At 39.3% G+C, this 17,543-nt stretch overlaps 2 protein-coding genes across 12 annotated transcripts in view; one reads left to right on the forward strand and one right to left on the reverse strand.

Annotated features, from left to right (window-relative positions):
• Nucleotides 1-58: 58 nt before the first annotated feature.
• LOC148652100 (riboflavin-binding protein-like) lies at nucleotides 59-7,867 on the reverse strand. Of its 2 annotated transcripts, none has more exons than XM_088598686.1 (7): nucleotides 7,711-7,867; nucleotides 6,437-6,595; nucleotides 5,773-5,869; nucleotides 4,977-5,105; nucleotides 3,679-3,790; nucleotides 2,006-2,252; nucleotides 59-257 (listed from the first exon to the last, which is right to left on the reverse strand). In XM_088598686.1, exons 2-7 carry the CDS (start codon nucleotides 6,579-6,581, stop codon nucleotides 250-252), a joined length of 738 nt encoding a protein of 245 aa, XP_088454812.1. In that variant the 5' UTR covers nucleotides 6,582-6,595; nucleotides 7,711-7,867; the 3' UTR covers nucleotides 59-249. The 2 variants fall into 2 exon arrangements, with proteins under 2 accessions (XP_088454812.1, XP_088454811.1); XM_088598685.1 differs by having other exon boundaries at nucleotides 1,999-2,252.
• Nucleotides 7,868-10,170: 2,303 nt separating this feature from the next.
• The window catches only part of mast2 (microtubule associated serine/threonine kinase 2), a 176,241-nt gene continuing 168,868 nt past the window's right edge, over nucleotides 10,171-17,543 (forward strand). For 8 of the 10 annotated variants that reach the window (XM_088598688.1, XM_088598689.1, XM_088598690.1 and 5 more), the window contains exon 1: nucleotides 10,171-11,228. In XM_088598688.1, the coding sequence (XP_088454814.1) occupies nucleotides 11,142-11,228 (87 nt within the window). In that variant the 5' untranslated portion in view covers nucleotides 10,171-11,141. Of the gene's footprint in view, nucleotides 11,229-11,723; nucleotides 11,818-14,055; nucleotides 14,196-17,543 lie in introns of those variants that run through there. The other 2 variants (XM_088598696.1, XM_088598700.1) reach the window with 2 other exon arrangements.

Raw genomic sequence — 17,543 nt, forward strand, 5'->3', positions numbered from 1 at the left:
GGGAAGGCAAAAGAACAAGGTAAAGCTGAAAACAGTGAAAGTATCAAATGACAAGGAGTGGATTTCAATACACCAATTTTACTTTTATTAAGCTGTACATATATGCTTTGTTTGGTATATTGTGCACTTGAACACTCTGTAAATATCTGCTGCAATGCGGCTTTGTTCTCTTTTGCAGAAGGCTTGATGTGAGAAGTGCAAGTTCATCCCATGATGCAAAAGTAGGATCTCTTCATTCCTTTTTAAGGACTACTGACCTACAAAATAAAATAGGACATTTGAATTAAATGGTCCAGTAAAAGAGGAACCCTCAGCTTGGTTTTGGGTTTGGGTTTCTCTTTCAGTCTCAGTTCCACTTTGAGATATTGGTAGACAGTCTGTATTTCATCTAGGACCTTTCAGTGCAAAAAAGGATGTCAACACGGGAAATTCTGAACCTAGAATTAAAAGAGGTTGTATAAACAGCATTACTAGAAATCATTGTAACTTGTTTTTGTTGGTGGGCTTGCGAATGGGAAAATAATTATTTAAAAATTAAGTTGCCAAAAAAGCATTACATCAAAGACCTTTTGATTCCTTCACGTTTTTACTTTTCCACTTAATATTTTTCTTTTCCTGAAAAGTTTCAGAAAAGACAGAGGATAGTGGGAACTCGATTTTAAGGCCATTCTGAAAGCACAGTATTTAGGTGTAAAGAAGAAAAACAAATTCCATTTAGGGGAAATAAATAACTGAAATAGCTTTGAAATAAATCGCTGAAATAGCTTGGCTATATAGTGTGGATTGTCCAGCCCTCCTTGTAATACCAATATTAAAATTAACTCATATGTAACCAGTCATCTTCAATATCACACCCCAAGTTAACTGGCTTCCATGTGTGTTTAATTGTATTCCTGTGTTAAATCATTAAATCCTAAATTCAGTAGTTCCTGTAGGTTCCCTCTGCTGTGCAATGCATTGCAAAGCAAAGGCTCAACCATCAGCATCAAGGATCTTTTAGAAGAACTCCGGAAGAAAACTGTGGAAAGGTACAGGTCAGGGGTGGAGTATAAAAAAAAATTAAAGGTCTGGAATAACTCTTGGAGCACAGTCAAGATGATTATTAAGAAATTAAATGTTTATGGCACCACCAAGACTCTGGCTATATCAGGCCAACACTTAAAACTGGATTACCAAGCAAAAGAGAGACTGATCAGAGAGGCCAACAAGAGACAAATGGCAAATTTGAAAGAGCTATGTTCTTTTATGACAATTGCTGGTCAAAGTGTGCAAATGACAACAATATCTCAGACATTCCACAGATCTGGCCTCAATGGCTGGGTGGCAGTGACACTGGGAGTAAGTCTTACTCAAGAAAGCCCAGCTTGAATCCTGTTTGAAGTAAGCAGCAGATTCAGTGGGCACATGGCAAACAATTGGCTCTAACAAAATGTGAAAATCTTAAAAATTGAAGATGACTGTTTTTCAATGTTCTCCAAGGAACCTGACAGAGCATGAACAGTTCTGTAAAGAAGAATGGTCAAGCACCATTCAAATCATGACAAATCTACATGTTTAAGTTGGTACAGACTGATCTCAACAGATTCACAGCTGTAATTGCTTCTAAAAGTGCTTCCACCTATGAACTCAGGGGCTGGGGGACTTATCCAATTATGATATTTTACTTTTGAGGAGAAAACATTATTAAAATACAAAAGTATGGAATATTTTGTGTGGATAAGATGACAAAATCCACATTTAGATGCATGAAACTCTGAGGCACTGACACAACCAGATGTCAAAGAATGAAAGGGGTGTAGACTTTCCACAGGCAGCAGGGTGTATTTGAGAGCTCCAGTGGAATGAAAAGCAGTGATGAAGGCTGGATTACAGCAGCTCATATGTTTTCTTCACATCATTATTTTACCTTTTGCCAACTGCAAACCAAATTTCATTTGAACAGACAGGAGCCCTGGCACTAGCTGAAGACTGGATCCGTGGTTTAAACCCTAAACTCACTCCTCGCCTTCTGGCTCTGCTTCCGGAGCCTCCAGTCTCCTGAGGGCTTGCTGGCAGGACGTCTCCTGGCTGGAGGCTGAGCTGCTGGAGCTGCTGGAGCTGGAGCTGGAGCTGGAGCTGGAGTCCTTGTACAGGATGTATTGCAGCACCATGTCATCTCTGCCATCCATCCTCAGGCAGCGGCAGTCCGAGTCGGTGACCATGAACGTCTGGCCCCACATGCTCTGGCACAGGTCTGTTCCATTAGAGTACATCTGGCCAGAAAGAGATGCACATTGAAAAACCAAACTGGTCAGCCTCTGCTGCCTGTACTAATACCCTGCAAGCACAGACTAAACCAGTTTAAGCGTATTGAAACTTTGTGCTATATTCTGAAAACTAGTTGTACTGTTTTAAATTTGAAATAAAACCAGCCTTTAATCTATGGCTCATTATCTTGCATGCAAATTTAACTTTATTGGACATCTGGCATTATCTGAAGCTGTTGTTCTCTACTTTTGTATTATATGCATGATGTCCTATATTTGACCACTCTAAGATGGTGCACAAAAGACAATTGAATTAATAAATAAAAATTGAATTAGCAGATTTAACATAAATTGACAGTTGTATTGAACTGTCTAGCAGCTATCTCATTTTTCTGTACTGGTGCCCTGTCCAAGCTGTATCTTTCCTTGTGCGTGCCATTGTCATCCTTATGACTTGCAGAAAAAAATGCAAAACAGTTGAAAGCATGAGAAAAGAAAGGTACAATGTAAAAGGCTGTATTTACAGAGTGGAGTCCAGTGGTGTAAGCTGATCCAAAAACAGATAAATCAGGAGATACTCATGTGTCACATTGACTGCTGAATTAGTAAACAGAAGTCTGGCTGTTTCTACAGATGGATGCTCACAACTGAGTCCAAAAGGGCAATGTGTCTGCCAGTAACTCCTTTTTCTATGCCAATAAATGGTGGACATTTTAGTGCAGTCTTAATTTTGCTACAATCTTATTTCACTGCACCACTGGGGAAAATGATTTGATTTTGATAGGTGTTTAAAGAGATTTAAATATAAACCCGCTCCAATCATCTTCTTTTTCAGCACAGATGAGCATATTCCTAAATTCCTATATTCTATGAGATTCATGCCAGAATACATGCCAGTACTAACAAAAACTGTAGTAACTTCGAGTCATTAAATATGTTCCAGCCTCTTTTATTATCCTAATTCTTAGCTAATCCTATAAATGTCCTTTGAACTTTGCAAGAAGCTCCCCTTTCCAAATTCTTAGTCACACATGTCAAGGGCAGCATACATTTTTAATCCATTTAGCCTTTTCATCTGTCTGTTACCAAAAAGCTGCTTTTCCAGGTTAGCATCACAGAAAGCTGGAGCCTATCTCAGACGTACAGGACAGAGGTGGGATTGAGACCATAAAACTACTCTCCCCCACAGGTTCATTGTGGGATCACAGAGGAAGTGACAATTGAGAATAGCCAGTGAAGTCTTCTTGGAGCTAAGTGGAAACCTGAATACCAGGAAAAAAAACATGCAAACAGAGAGAGAACATGCAAATTGCACACAAACTTATAACCCTGGAGCAGTATGGTAGCAGTGATAGACTCAAACTCTGTCCTGCATCTCTTTGTCATAATGCGGAACATTATGACTGGTGAAGTGGGAAAGACAAATGCATACTTTGTTGAATGGCACACAGTCTCCACTGCAGTGGTTGTTGCCATTCTTGTCCCATTTGAAGTCAGTGATCCAGTTCTTTGCACACGTCAGGTCATTTTTGCATGCATCAAACCTAGATGTCACAGGAGAAACAAAATATCTGGCTGCATAAAGTAGTGTTATGACTCTACATAATTAAAGGATGTTTTTTTAATCACCATTTTAAATTAAAAGCTCATTTTATGTTGATGTTATGTTGATCTTCCTTCTGTTTCCTCCAATGGTTAACAAGTGGAGAGATTAGTAGTAGAAGTAGTAGTAATAATAATAATAATAATAATAATAATAATAATAATAATAATAATAATAATAATAATAATAATAATAATACATCCGAACACTTATATAGCACTTTCTCTACACTCCACTATAAGCTCTTTACTAGAAATGGAGACTACCTTCCACCACCACCAATGTTAAAATAAGGCTGCATACAGTATAGGATGGACTGCAAGACAACAAAAGCCCAGTTCTTCACCTTAGATTAAAACAAAACTGAGTGAGGTTATTACTGAAGTGAAAGGAGTGTGGTTTATTTTTTTTTCTTTGAGGGGGTTATGATTAAAAGTGGCCCTAGGGCAGTGAGACAACATTTTAGCTGCAGTGTAATGGAGTAGCAATGCAATGGAACATACCCTCCAGTGACTATAAGTCTGGTGCATATGGTCTATCCTGTATATCTATGATCTATGTCGCTGGAGAAGTGTGTGAAAGGAAACAGAGAGTACAGAAGAGGAGTTTATTGCCACATGTACATGTACATTGGGATTCTTATTTGCGCTGATCTGTCAGGACATGCACAATACAATGGACAACACCACACAATGTAAACATAATAAACATAATAAATAATAATAACAGGAACAATATATATGTTGCGGGACTGTGAATATGTAGCAGGGAGAACAAAAATCATGGTAGACTATGCAAAAAGTGCATAGTGCAGATGTGCTGAAGTCTGAAGCATTGCAGTTAGCTGTTGAGGATGCGTACTGCAGTAGGGTAGAAGCTGTTCCTAAGTCGAGGTAAGTAAGGTATTGCTCGCCAGAGCGCAGGGGGGAGAACAGTTTGTGGCCGGGATGGTCAGGATCCTGGGAATTATTCGAGACTAAAGACTGAGAATAAAGACTATCCTGTCAACTAAAAATAATTAGGAGCAAAACAGACAGCACTTTTTGGTACAGGTATATGTTTATTAATAATTAATAAACTAGCTAGTTTAGAAAAAGAAAGAAATGCAAGTCAGGTCTGGTGCTTACCAGTTGTTGCAGAAGCTGACACATAGTGGCACGTGCAGGAGGCCAGCAGTGTAGTTGGGGTTCATCCAGTTAACTGCACTGGGGGAGCATTGGTAGAAACACTCCACCTTCTTCATGAATGCCTCACATCTTAAACACAATACAAACAGATGGTGCAGTTAAATAGGAGGTCTACTCAGACAAAAATATTACGAAAACTGTGGACTGTGGAGCCAAGATAATACAATATACATGTGCTTTTCCATGATGCTATGGGAGAAGTTTTCTCTTCATTCAAAAAATTATGACACTTATGGCCCCTGATGTGTGCTTAGATCATCTATAAAAGGCTTTCTTTAGGCATATCGTAGGAACATTTACAAATGAGAGGAGGCCATTCAGCCCAACTAACCCCTTTGGTAGTTAGTAGTTTATTCATCCAAGAGACTTATCCAGTTTTTTTTTTTTATTGGAAGCTCTTAATGACTTCAGTAACACAGCTGGGTAGCTAGTACCAGACTCCTACAACCCTTTGCATAAAGGCGTGCCCATTATCAGTTTGAAATGCATCATGCTTTGCAAATGCCCCTTCTAAAAATGTTGCCTGCCTCCTGTGTCTCTGAACAGCTTAATATACTGTTGAAGTACAGGAAATAGAGACAGTGGTTAATGATTCTTTAGCTGTTAAAAAACACAAAAAATGTTTAAAGTAATTGAAAATACATTAGAGCTTTGTATACAGGAAGTAGGAATATGGGAGTAGGATAATAAATGTGTCTTTGTAGTGGGTTCCCTCACATTGGAATTGGACTCTTACCCTGTGCTGAGTTTCTGACACAGATCCCATTGGGTGTTGTCCACCTTTTTCACAGGGGAGATTAGCTGCTCAGTGAAGTTGCTGTAGCAGCAGGAAGCTATGGGAGAGAGACAAGGGCAAGAAGAGCCAGCCTTTCAGAATATTTCCAAACTCTCATCCTGGGGACCCACTAACGATCCAGTTATTTATTTACAAAAAAAAAATCACAGGTTTTAGTTAAAAGTGGGAATAATTCATCCTTCTGTGGAATGATAATTGCAAACGTCTGGGCTGTTTCCACAATCTGCTTGATGGGGCGCAGAGATGTGTGAGACAAAAGGGTGAAGGAGGCACTGCCCTGGTCTGCTTTCTGTCTGAAGTGGTTGGGAGGAGTTCCTTCATGTCTTCTCCACTTTCCAGGGAAGGTCCACCATATCTCATCCTCTCACTTCTTTTTTCATTTTCCAAGGGGGCCAAATTGGAGGGGTGGCACAAAGCTTTCCTCCCTTTTGTTTGCTTTAGGATAAAATGGCTGGAATTCAACAATTTAGGCAGCTGAACACACACCGCCGGTGGGTCGACTTTATCAAAGATATAGTACCATAATAACAAATGAAGCTGTGTTTCCATGTGAAGGGCTATGAAATCATGGTTTTGAAATAACATTAGGATTTCCCATACTCACAGTTGGAGTACACTGTGCACTCCTTCATGCTGTGCTCTTCACTGGGGGCTTTCTTGTGGTCCCGGCCTTGCAGGCACTTGTGTTCCGTACACAGTACTGTGGCCACCAGGACCAGAATCCCCACTGCTGTCAGATACACTTTCATCCTTGGCACCGTCCCTGCAACAGGAACACAGTCAGACAAACAAGCCTCAGAAAAGGGGTATGAAGGGATTTGCCCACAAACACTCTTTTCTAATCTATGTAGTATTTGGTATCAACAGTGCTGTACGATTAATATCAACATATTTAGTATCAAGAGTGCTGTACAATTATACTACAGAGTGCAGTACAGAAAAGCAGCGATGAGACCACCCAATTACCTGAATCAAACACAGCGACATTTCATTGTGAGATAAAGAAGCCTGGACAGCTGAGTGGCCAAAAGTCCAAGGAGGTTATCTGGAGGTTATCTGTCTACACCTGAAGAAGGCTCCACGGCCAAAACGTTGTGTTCTCTTTCTTCTTTTTTTCAGCATGGAATAAACCTATTACGTGTTCCTTTGCAGCCTACACATGCTGACGCAGCTACCCACCTGAATTATTGTAAGAGCCCTTCTATTCATCCATTTTCTATTCAGTGCAGGGTAGTGGGGGGCACAGGAGCATAAGCTGGCAAGCAATGGGCACAAGGTAGGGCACGCTTTGGACAGGACGCCAGTCCATTACATGGCACACACAGATGTAAACACACCAACACTCACACCAGGGCCACTTTTACTGAAGCCAACTAACCAAATAGGATGTCTTTAGACTGTGAAACTAGAACACCCAGGAGAAACCCAAGTAAACATGGAGAGGACGTACAAACTCCACACAGATAGCACCGCAGGAACTGAACCCAGAGCCCCAGTGCTAAGAGACAGCAATGCTAACAACTTCCCTTGTAAGAAACTGTCATTGATAAAGACTTTTATGAGGGTTAAACATCTGTATTGGTTATCTGTATATTTATTAGGAGATTTATCTTTCTATTTAAAGATACATTTACTGCACACATTAGGTTTAACGGAGACAAGATTTCTTCGAAGTCTGTTTCCAACCCATGAGCAACAGGCGAGTCACATTGGAAGAAAAACAAACTTAGAAAGGGCCTTTTAAAAAACTGAAATGATTTAAGATTTGAGACTTGGGATACACGTCTCTCTTTGTCCTTACAAATGAACACAAGCTCTTTGATGCTGAGATTATTTTGTATGGAACTACAATACAAATTAAGTTAAAAGTGTGCCTACCTGGGCTCCCCTGGCTTCTCCAAGTGACAAAGTGTATGAATGACACTGCAGTTTGCTGCACAGTTCTTTATATAGCGCAGTTTTGCGTAATGCTGTGCTGGGTTATGGGGTTTGTTTGTTAGTAGACAGATAACCTCCTTGCACTTTTGGCCACTCAGCTGTCCAGGCTTCTTTATCTCACAATGAAATGTCGCTGTGTTTGATTCAGGTAATTGGGTGGTCTCATCGCTGCTTTTCTGTACTGCACTCTGTAGTATAATTTATTGGATTTGTTTAAACATAGAAAATCTGAAGGAGATTTAACTTAACTGATTTGTTTTGTTTTGGATTTGTTGAAACATAGAAAATCTGAAGGAGATTTAACTTAACTGAAATGAAATATTGCAAGACCTTGTATAACATTTGAGTGTTCCTTGTTAAACACAAGCATAATTGTGTTTTATGGCATCTGTCATTTATTTTCTATAAAATGTGTCTCCAATATTTATTTGACAATTTAGTTATCAAGAATACAATGTGGGCTAAACTTAACTGAAGGCATAGACTTCTATTAGGCATAGACATAGACTTGGAGGCATAGACTTCTGATTAGGACTATGGCTGCTCCCTCTCAGTCTTTGTGTTGTTTTTTAGTAAGCTGTGTTCAAGGTCAAGCACTATACACAGTTTAACTTAATTTTCTCTCTATTCAGACTAATTGAAGATGTGTGTATAGTAGTGTAGACGTGCACACAGTGGCTCAGCGGAGCCGACTGGAGACTGAGTGCCTGGCTCTGCTATCATCTCCAGTCTGGTATGTCAAAGTAAAGGTTGCAGTGTTCTGTTCTCACTAAACCAATAGGAATGACCCTGGCTACTGGAAAGCAGCCAGTGCCCATGGCCTGGGCCAGCACGTGCTATCACAAAAAAAAACAACGAAACGTTCCAAAGTCCAGCTTTCTACTCTGTGTCCCTCTTACAGCTTTCTGTCTGTCCCATTCAGCTCCAAATATGTTTGATACCTCACCCCACTCCACAATGAGATCCTCTCTCTTATCTTGCCTTAACACATTCTTCTTTTTTTAACCCACCTCCACCCCCACCCCCCCCCCCAACTTTGGGGGACTTTTTTTAGTTTTAGTATTATTTTTTTCACTCTCTCATTTTTGTTCTTATTAGACAATAACAAAAAATATCTTACATTCACAAAAAAAATCAGAAACTTCCTACTAATATTCTTAACATCCAGTGCCATTCAAGTATATCTCTAATGGGCCCCAAACATCCCTATACTCATTAAGTTTAAGTCTCCTGTAAATTATATTAAATCTTTTCAAATTTAACTTGTAATACAGGCTCTTTAATCCATTCTTTGTGTGACAGTCCTGTACTGTCCATCTGTTTTCGCAATATTATTTTTTTAGCAATAATACAGAGGGTCAAAAACGTATTTTTATATTGAATTGCCACTTTAACCTTTGATAAATCACCAAGGATATATGTAACGGGAGTTAGTGGAATTGAGATATTTAGGTACCTGAGAGATTTCCCCACTGTGGAGGTCCAGAATGACTGTATGTGCTGACAATACCATAATAAGTGCAATAATGATCCTTTATGTGTGTTACATTTTGAAAACATTCCTGTGTTATTCCACTTCATCTTTTTCAATTTTTCTGGGGTATAATAGAATCTGTTTAAAATTTGGTACTGACCTTGTTTTGACTTTCTTAATAAACCTTAAAAAATTCCGATCATCTCTCTGTCTCTGTCCATCCTTCACAAAGGCATGCACTAAAAGTCCTGTGTAACATAGGCTTTTCTTTTAGTATCAGATACTTAGAATCCCCTTTCCCGCTAGTCCCAGTTTTTCTCCACTCTCTTGTGATGAAACATATACAACAGCCCCGGTCTCTCTCACACTTCAGTATGTTAAAAGATAAGTAGTGCGCAGTGTTTGTATGAAAGGCAAAGGCTAAGAAGATCTTGGGGTAACTATAGAGGCCTCCATTAAAACATCTGTATTCACATTTCCATTGCAGCCTGTAATGAGAGAATGACCTTTCTCATTATATTATTCATAAACTATGTACTAGTACTAAGGAAAGGTTAGAAATGAGAGGTAATTTCGCCTGCCATGCATATGTGGTTGATAGTAGTTTATCCCCAAAGTTCAGGCAAAAAGTATTTTCGCTTTTTCAATTATCTTCAAATGTTCTTATTTTCCTTAAACCAACAGATGGAATATTTTAAAGAAGCTGATTGTATAGAAGACAACTATCATAGAGTATACAGCATTAGAAAATAGTGTCCAACTATGCTGAGTAACAAATATATCCTTAAGCCACACGGTGGCAGCGAGGTGCAGAACATAAAATTGACTCCGATTTTCTTTTTTTGGCCACACTGCCATATTGTCGACGTAACACGCCGTACAGAAATATGGTCACCGGCGCCTCACAAAAACGCTCACACTTCAATTGGTGGCGGTATTCCGTACACCAATATGGTGCCCACCTACGACGAATTTTCAGGAAACGGGGAGAGGGTTTCCTTTCGTCTGTCGTAGTGGATGTTGTTGGGTGTTTCTGCAGTTCTTCAAAATTCAATTCCAGCTGCCTCGCTCAGCGGTCAGTAGCACCACTCGAGTAAATGACAAAGGACACACGCATGATATTTACACGTGGATAGCTCCGGGGGTCGAGGAAAGCAGAACTGCTGATATGTGCTTTCGTACAGTTGCACACCTGCCTAAAGACGTGTAACGAAATGTGACTGGTTAATATTGTGAAGACCTGCAGTCGCGCGGGGAAAAAGACAGGATATATAAAATGAACAGAGCTTCTCTCTGGTTAAAGAAGCGAACCAAGGAAAGAGGAATTTCTGGAGCAAATCCCGGACTTGCTTTCCCTGGCGGCGGCTGGGCAGCACAAAGATCTGCAGATGTCATAAACTGAGAAGAAACAACGAATGAAATTAACCGGCTATCCGAAACGGTCTGGCACCCCAAAACATTAATGGGCTGTGTTGCGACATAACCCAATGTCTCCCTTTAAAGAATAAAGGTTGTTTTAGTTATGAATTTGAGAACGGAGAGCTACAGTTGGATTTGGATTAATTTTTTGGAAAAAGCTTCAACTACTATTGCACTTCCAACTAGCTAGTGGAAAGGATGGTTAAACTTAGTTTAAAATTTAACTGGCGAAAGAAGAAAAATCGTTACTAATTGTCAAACGCTATATTTGTCAACTTTTCTCATAAATTCGAATCGTCAACAGAGTGATTTTTGGCAAAATCTGGACGAAGACTAACATCTAAAAGATGGAGCCCGGCTATTTTATGGTTTCATTTGCTCAGATAATCTGAATTTCTGGGGTAATGGACACTTCCTTCTCTTCTTCCATGAAGTATTTATTTTTCGTTCGTTGTTAAGTTTTTCTGTCGATCGAGAAATGAAGAAGGCAGAAAATAAAAACAAAAGAAAATTGTGCAATTCGGAGAAGGATCAGCCGGTGAGCGGGACAGACGGGAAGGATGCGGTGAGTCGATTATCTTTAATCGCAAATTTAGGCCATCTCAAAACACATTGTAGGTGATGATGAGAAGCCCATATGTGTGCCTGTTTACAAACCAAATGTAATAAATAAAAATTAACTATTGAATGTGGATTATTTACTGAGAGGTAGTAATTACGTGAACCGTGGCAGAGCCCTACCATGTGCAGCTAAGCATTGTCACTAAACTCGTCATGAATTTAAAGGTAAAATAAGCCAGGTGCTTGGCAGAGGCTACTTTTGTATCAGGTAGTAACTTTTTACCTGGTTTTAAGTTGGAATAGCGTTCAATACACGTGACTTCCTTTCGATAAAAGTTTTTTATTTGTTTTTTGTAATCAATGAGAAGCGGTTGTGTTTGTGTAGCGAAGAGACACGGAACTCATAGTACTGTATATTTTATTTTAAAATAAAAAAGGACGACTACTATGTTGGATGGTGTTACACGTGCTTACACTTTTGAAGACATAGTTATATACCCGCTTTCTAAGTAGAGGCAAAGAAAGTGACGTTCATACCCACAACCGCGGTCTGTCGCTCCCCCTTACCAGTGAGCAGTGATGCCACTATGAAGGTACTGTAGGATGAGTTGTAGGTACTTCAATAGTTTTTTTTTAACTCGGGTGGCTTCTGGTTTTGCTTCTGGTGTCCATTAAGAATGAATCATCCTCACGGGAAATCACCCACGACTACATTCATCTTCTGGTCGTCTCGGTTTCCAGACAAAAAGCTGTCGTTTAAATACCATATGTCTTTTAAACGTTTAACCTCAACTGAAATAGTCTCAGGGTTGTAAATACAAACAGCGTCTCATATCAATATAAAATTAGGTTTATCCTTAAATGAATGGTAGCAACTTTTGGGGTGCTGTGTGAATGCTTTTTCAAATCACTCTAGAATCGTTGTTCTTTCGCTGCTTCATCAAGTCTTCTGTCTCTTCGGTTTGGAGGGTTTTATCTCGTTAACCGCTGGGTAGACTGACAGGGAAGGACGTTTTTTTTACATAGTTTCTTTTCAAACCTTAGAAATGTTGTACTTCTTAAATGCGCCGAAAAACGGCTCTTGTTGCGTAGCAGTTTGGTCTTTTGGTTCAGGTCCGGCTGGTGTATAGCTTGCCACCTCGTTCGGAACACATACTGTACAGTACTCAGTGAGACAAGTGGAGTTAACGTAATTATACAGTATATAGTTTTTCTGCTTCATCAATGTAATTAGTCCAAGACAATCCGCCATCTGTAAAAATGTAAGTGGGTCACTCTGCTATGGCCAGGTAGTGAAAACATTTACTCCTCTGCTCATGAAAAGCTTATCTAGTTTTAATATTTGATTCCAAAAACAAATCTGGGTCCTTTAACTTCATGTTCTGGAGGGCAGTGAGAACAAATTAACAGAAATGAGCACAACAACAGTCTACTCTTTAAAGCTCATTTTAAATATTGAAATATAAAGCCTTTAACTCAACTTCCATTATAATTGAATAATAAATTGTATGATGTGGAATTATCAGTAACTGCCCTTACCTAGTCTTCATTTTGCAGATATTTTCATATAATTCAAAGCACTGTCTAAAGATTCTGAATAAACATATAAGACTGCACTGACAATGGCCATCCAGGTGTTTATTCTATAGCCTAGTAGCTATAGCTATATATCAAATTTACCTTTTTGTAAGTCAAGCTTTTTGTTATCTCCATCTGGTTTCTCTATTAGTTATCTATTAATCTCTAATGTGTTTTCTCTGATTGGATTACCTGGAACCCACACAAACCAGGCTAATCTCTGAGGGAGGCACTCTGTATCCCATGCGGTCTGGAGTAGGTGGGATAAGACTGAAACAGCTGTCTCTTGCTCTTCTCACTAGGCCTGGGGCTATGGTTTGATTCCAGTTGAGTTATCTTTTACCTCCCAAATCATAGGAACTAATCATTTGCTTAATCAGCCCCATTTTATTCTGGATTTTTTGTGGTTGGAGCTAGAGGTTTCGATCAATTTAGACATTTCAAACATTTTAGAATTTCCACCCAGATGTTCATTTCCCACTTGTGAATCTGAGGATTTGTTTGAAATGAAAAGCAGAAATACTCTTGCCCTGATGTCCAAGTTATGAGAGTCCTTCAGCTTGTTGGGGAGTAGAGATGGCCTTACTAGGGATAGTAGTAAATAGGAAGGGATAGTAGTATCATCAGTGTTTGATTATAGTGGCTTCCATTCTCTGTTTTAAAGACTTGTGTCCACCTGCAGTTTGCAGTTGAAGCTGGTGAGAAATAAATACAGGTGCTGTTGTAGTGCGGAGTAGTGGTTAGGCTCTGGGCTTGTATCTGGAAATTTGTAGTTTCATATCCGAGGTGTGGCACTGCTGTTCGTGCCTCAGGCAAGGTACGTTGGTACTCTTGATTGCTTCAGTAAAGTGCTCATTTGTATATATGGGTGCAAACATTAGTCACTTTTGATTAAAGCTTCAGCCAAAATTTAATTATGAGCAATAATATAATAATAGTTTCATACATGGTCCAGGCTTATATCTGTATGTAATGTAAATTATAATGTCAAATAAAAAGTGAACGTGTATTAAGATTTTTCAATAAGACTGACATGAATCTGGCTTCACATGCTGAGAACAAACTTGTGATAAATGCAAGAATAGACATCGGACTAGGGAAAGCTGAGGAGTTGTAGAGGCTTGTATTTAGTAGTCTTGTTTTGTGCAGCTGGGCTGCAGTCCAGCTTGGTCTGGTGATCTCAGCCTTCTGTCCATGACGCAGCAATTTGCATCGCAGAACCACCCTAAAATTCTGTGCTTATGGGTGTCTTTCGAAGCCAGTGCATCAGAGTCGGGGAAATGCAGAATGTGCTATTTATTGCTTTCAACATTTAATGAAGGCTGCTGCATTAGAGCTGTTCAGCTTTCCTGTGTCTAGTAGATTAGGATGCATGTGAACTGGCTTTGGCTGGGTGAGCTGTTTGTTTTTGTTGAATTCACTAATTATGTCTTCCATTGGATTTGCTGGTCTTGTTTTCTTTTTTTATCATTACTGCTGCCTAGTGTGGCTTTCTAAAAAGATTTCCACAAGGCCTACAGCTCCTTGTTGCAGTGACAGAACAGTCCTGTTCTTAAACTTGAAGTGTCTATTATGTTTTTGAGCTTGGCTGGTGATAAACCAGTCATATATTCCCAAGTATGTATGACTGTTTATTATAATATATTACCAAGTGTAAGTGACCTTCCTTATAGGCGGTCAACAACAGAACATCAGGAGTGAAGAATTCAGTTGACTTGTGATTGTGGCGTCCAGATTTCTCTATTTGCTATTGCTGTAGTGTATAGAACTAATGCTTTAGTAAATGATCATAAATTGTCTTTTTTCACAAGCATGTTTTTACATTTTATGTCAGAACCCTGTGTTATTCATTTGAAACAACAGAGTTACACTACCCTGAAGGAGGCAACTCACTGCGAGTACATTTCTTCTACAGAAGGTTTGGTGTGGTGAAAGACAGACACACTTTGTTTGATGTTTTGTTTTATTTTACTTACATCTTTAGTTTCTGGTGAAACAGTTTCAGCCCACGTTAAAGGATGAGTGATCTCCCAACAAGCGGTGTTTCTTCAGGCCAGAGTGGGGAGCCACACTGGAGTAGGTTGTCCCGGCTGCTCTTTTATTTCACAAGAACACGTTGGGTGTTCTGTTTGCCCATTGTGCGTGTGAGTCCTGTAAAACTCCACCAGATCCTCCAGTGATGAACAATCTTCCAGGCCCATCAATATGAACAACAAGGCGTCTTGCTAGACAGGTTTGCTGTTCAGATGTATAGAGCCTTGCGCCACTCTAACATTAACAATGATGTCAGGGAATATATGATGACAGGCAGGTGTATAGCCTGTATGGTAAAAAAAAAAAACAGGCCATGGTTTGTTTTGTAGGTTAAAAAACAGGATAGCTTATCCTCTATTTAGATTGTGTAAATGTAAATTCCTGCAGTGCCTCAGGCATGTCACTGTTTGATGAAAGACCTGTGTTGTGTATTGTGATATTTTTTATCACAGGAGGTGTTTGAACAACGAGCATGATTCACCACTATAGTGTGATGAATCTGGCTCTTGGTGAAATGTATATTGACTGGATATCAGTGACAATATCAAGAAAAGGTGAAACAGACTATGAGTGATACATGGAACTTTATACAGGATAGTATATAGTTCAGTAATAGACTGCCAGATAGCTTGAAGCAGAAACTCAAAAATTTGGCCCTCTACCGATGTGTTTTTTATATGCTGATGTCTTTGGAAAGTGATTATCAGCAGCTTGAGATTCTAATTGTTTTGGGTTTAAGTGCTGGTGAAAATCCTGAGTTGACAAAGTGACACATTTTAGTATTGCAATGCAAATCTTATTTTATTATTTCTGGGTGTTTTCTGAAATACCTAACAAAAAGGACAGTTATTTTTATTTAAATGGGGACTAAGGTTCTGTATTGCAGCCTATAAAGAGAAGATCATGCTGTGAATCATATTTTATCTTAAAAGGCATGAATATTGGCAATTTGCTAATTACTAGATTGGTATAAAATCAATTATTTTCTCCTAGATGGCATTTTATTATTTAGTTGGTAGATAGATGGGAAAAATATCAGAGCTAAGGGGTCTGGGTTCTGGATCAAATGCAAAAGATGGCGGATTAGTGGGAATGTGACGATAGTCATCATTTTGGACAAGGCTTTCAGTAAAAACATCGTAATGTAAGAAAACCGTTACTTCAGTTAATCTTAGACTGAATTTTTCCAAGAATCTCTTCTTACAAAATGTAACCATGAGCTTCTGAGCCTCATGAGTATAATCGATGGAAGGGTCATGTAATAAACCTTTTTATTATTATTTTGCAATTACAGTTTCCCAGTTTCTTAACCCAACAAATCTAGAATATGAAGGTGTAGGAATATTACAATGAGCACACGTAGTTAACAGTAAGATTTAATAGGTAGTTAATGTGTAACTTATTAAAGTTAAATAACAGTCTGGATTAGGACAAACATTTGTGAAATAATAGTTAAGAGTAGAAGCAGCTCTTGCAGTAGGATAAATACTGTATTTACTGCAAGCATGTCCAAGCTAAATGTTTTTTTAGGTCAAGTTTACATGAGGTCTACTTCTGAAATAAATTTAGGCCAGGATAATTATACATTTCTTAACCAGAAATATAAACTGTGTGGCTACGTTGCGAATTAAGATTTCCTTCTGATGAAGAGCTGTGTCAACAGAATCCGCTCCTGCACACCAGCTTAAAGCATCTGAAAGAACCCAATCTTTTTAGTCTTGAACAGAGATTACAAGGGGACCTGATGTAAGTGTTTAAAACTTACATTTCTGTTAAAAAAACCCCAGTAAAACACAAACGAGAGGACACCACAGGGAAGTGCATTTAGAATCGCGAACAGGTGGCTCTTGTTTACTCAGTGGGATTGTGGGAGTATGGAACAAACTACCCAGTCATGTGCTACAAACCAATATGTTGGCCTCATTCAAGGAATGTCTGGGTTGGATCCCTGGATCAATTTTCTACTTACTCTGAGATGGACTAGATGGGCCTGTTTGGCCTTATCTTGTTTCGAATCTCTTGTTATATTCTCATTCTTGTTCAGGAAAAGCAGGCCAGTATTTTTTTTTGTCCGCTGGTACAGGGTGGTTGAGTTTCCAGTGAGTACTGCATTTGTTTCAATCTGGACTCAAGTGGTGTTCTTCCTATGTTACTTTCCCAGTTTGGGATCCTGAACACTGATCAGCAACACCACAGTCTTATTGCTCTCTGGCGCACCTAATGGTTGGCCATTATGGTGCAACTTGAGGGTACCTCCTGCTCAGCCATTGGACTTCTGCTAATGGCAACTTTAAGACAGCACCTGAACTCCAGACACACACTTTTACTGGCTGATACACACAGGATCCCCTCTACTATGTTTTATTTACAGTAAAACCACAAACTGTTGTAATATTATTGGGTATGTGTTCTTTCATCTGACATTAATTATTTGGTCAGGTTAATATCTCGAGATAGCCACGCATTCCCATAATCTTTTACCGTGTTGATGGTGTGGACCTAGGCAGAGAACACACATCTGAGAGATTGCTGTCCTGTCAGGCACATTGCTCTCTCTGATGTGGCTCTTTGAGATTCTGCAGCATGCTGTGGTTCACTGTGACAGGCTGATGAAACCACAGCAGGCCAGAGTACACCACAGTCTGAACCTGTGGTTTAATGCGGTTGCCTAAGGTTTAATGGGCTGCAATAGGTATAATTGATACTC

The sequence above is a fragment of the Lepisosteus platostomus genome, chromosome 11 (assembly GCF_059453375.1).
Source record: "Lepisosteus platostomus isolate fLepPlt1 chromosome 11, fLepPlt1.hap1, whole genome shotgun sequence".
Lineage (NCBI taxonomy): Eukaryota > Metazoa > Chordata > Actinopteri > Semionotiformes > Lepisosteidae > Lepisosteus > Lepisosteus platostomus.

What these genes read in the sequence shown, in the direction of transcription:
- LOC148652100 (XM_088598685.1), bottom strand. Translation starts at nt 6,581, where the DNA reads ATGAAAGTGTATCTGACAGCAGTGGGGATTCTGGTCCTGGTGGCCACA. An exon ending in TGTCAGAAACTCAGCACAGG is followed by an intron (nt 5,106 to 5,772) that starts GTAAGAGTCCAA and finishes ATTGTGTTTAAG; the next exon opens with ATGTGAGGCATTCATGAAGA. An exon ending in GTCAGCTTCTGCAACAACTG is followed by an intron (nt 3,791 to 4,976) that starts GTAAGCACCAGA and finishes TGTGACATCTAG; the next exon opens with GTTTGATGCATGCAAAAATG.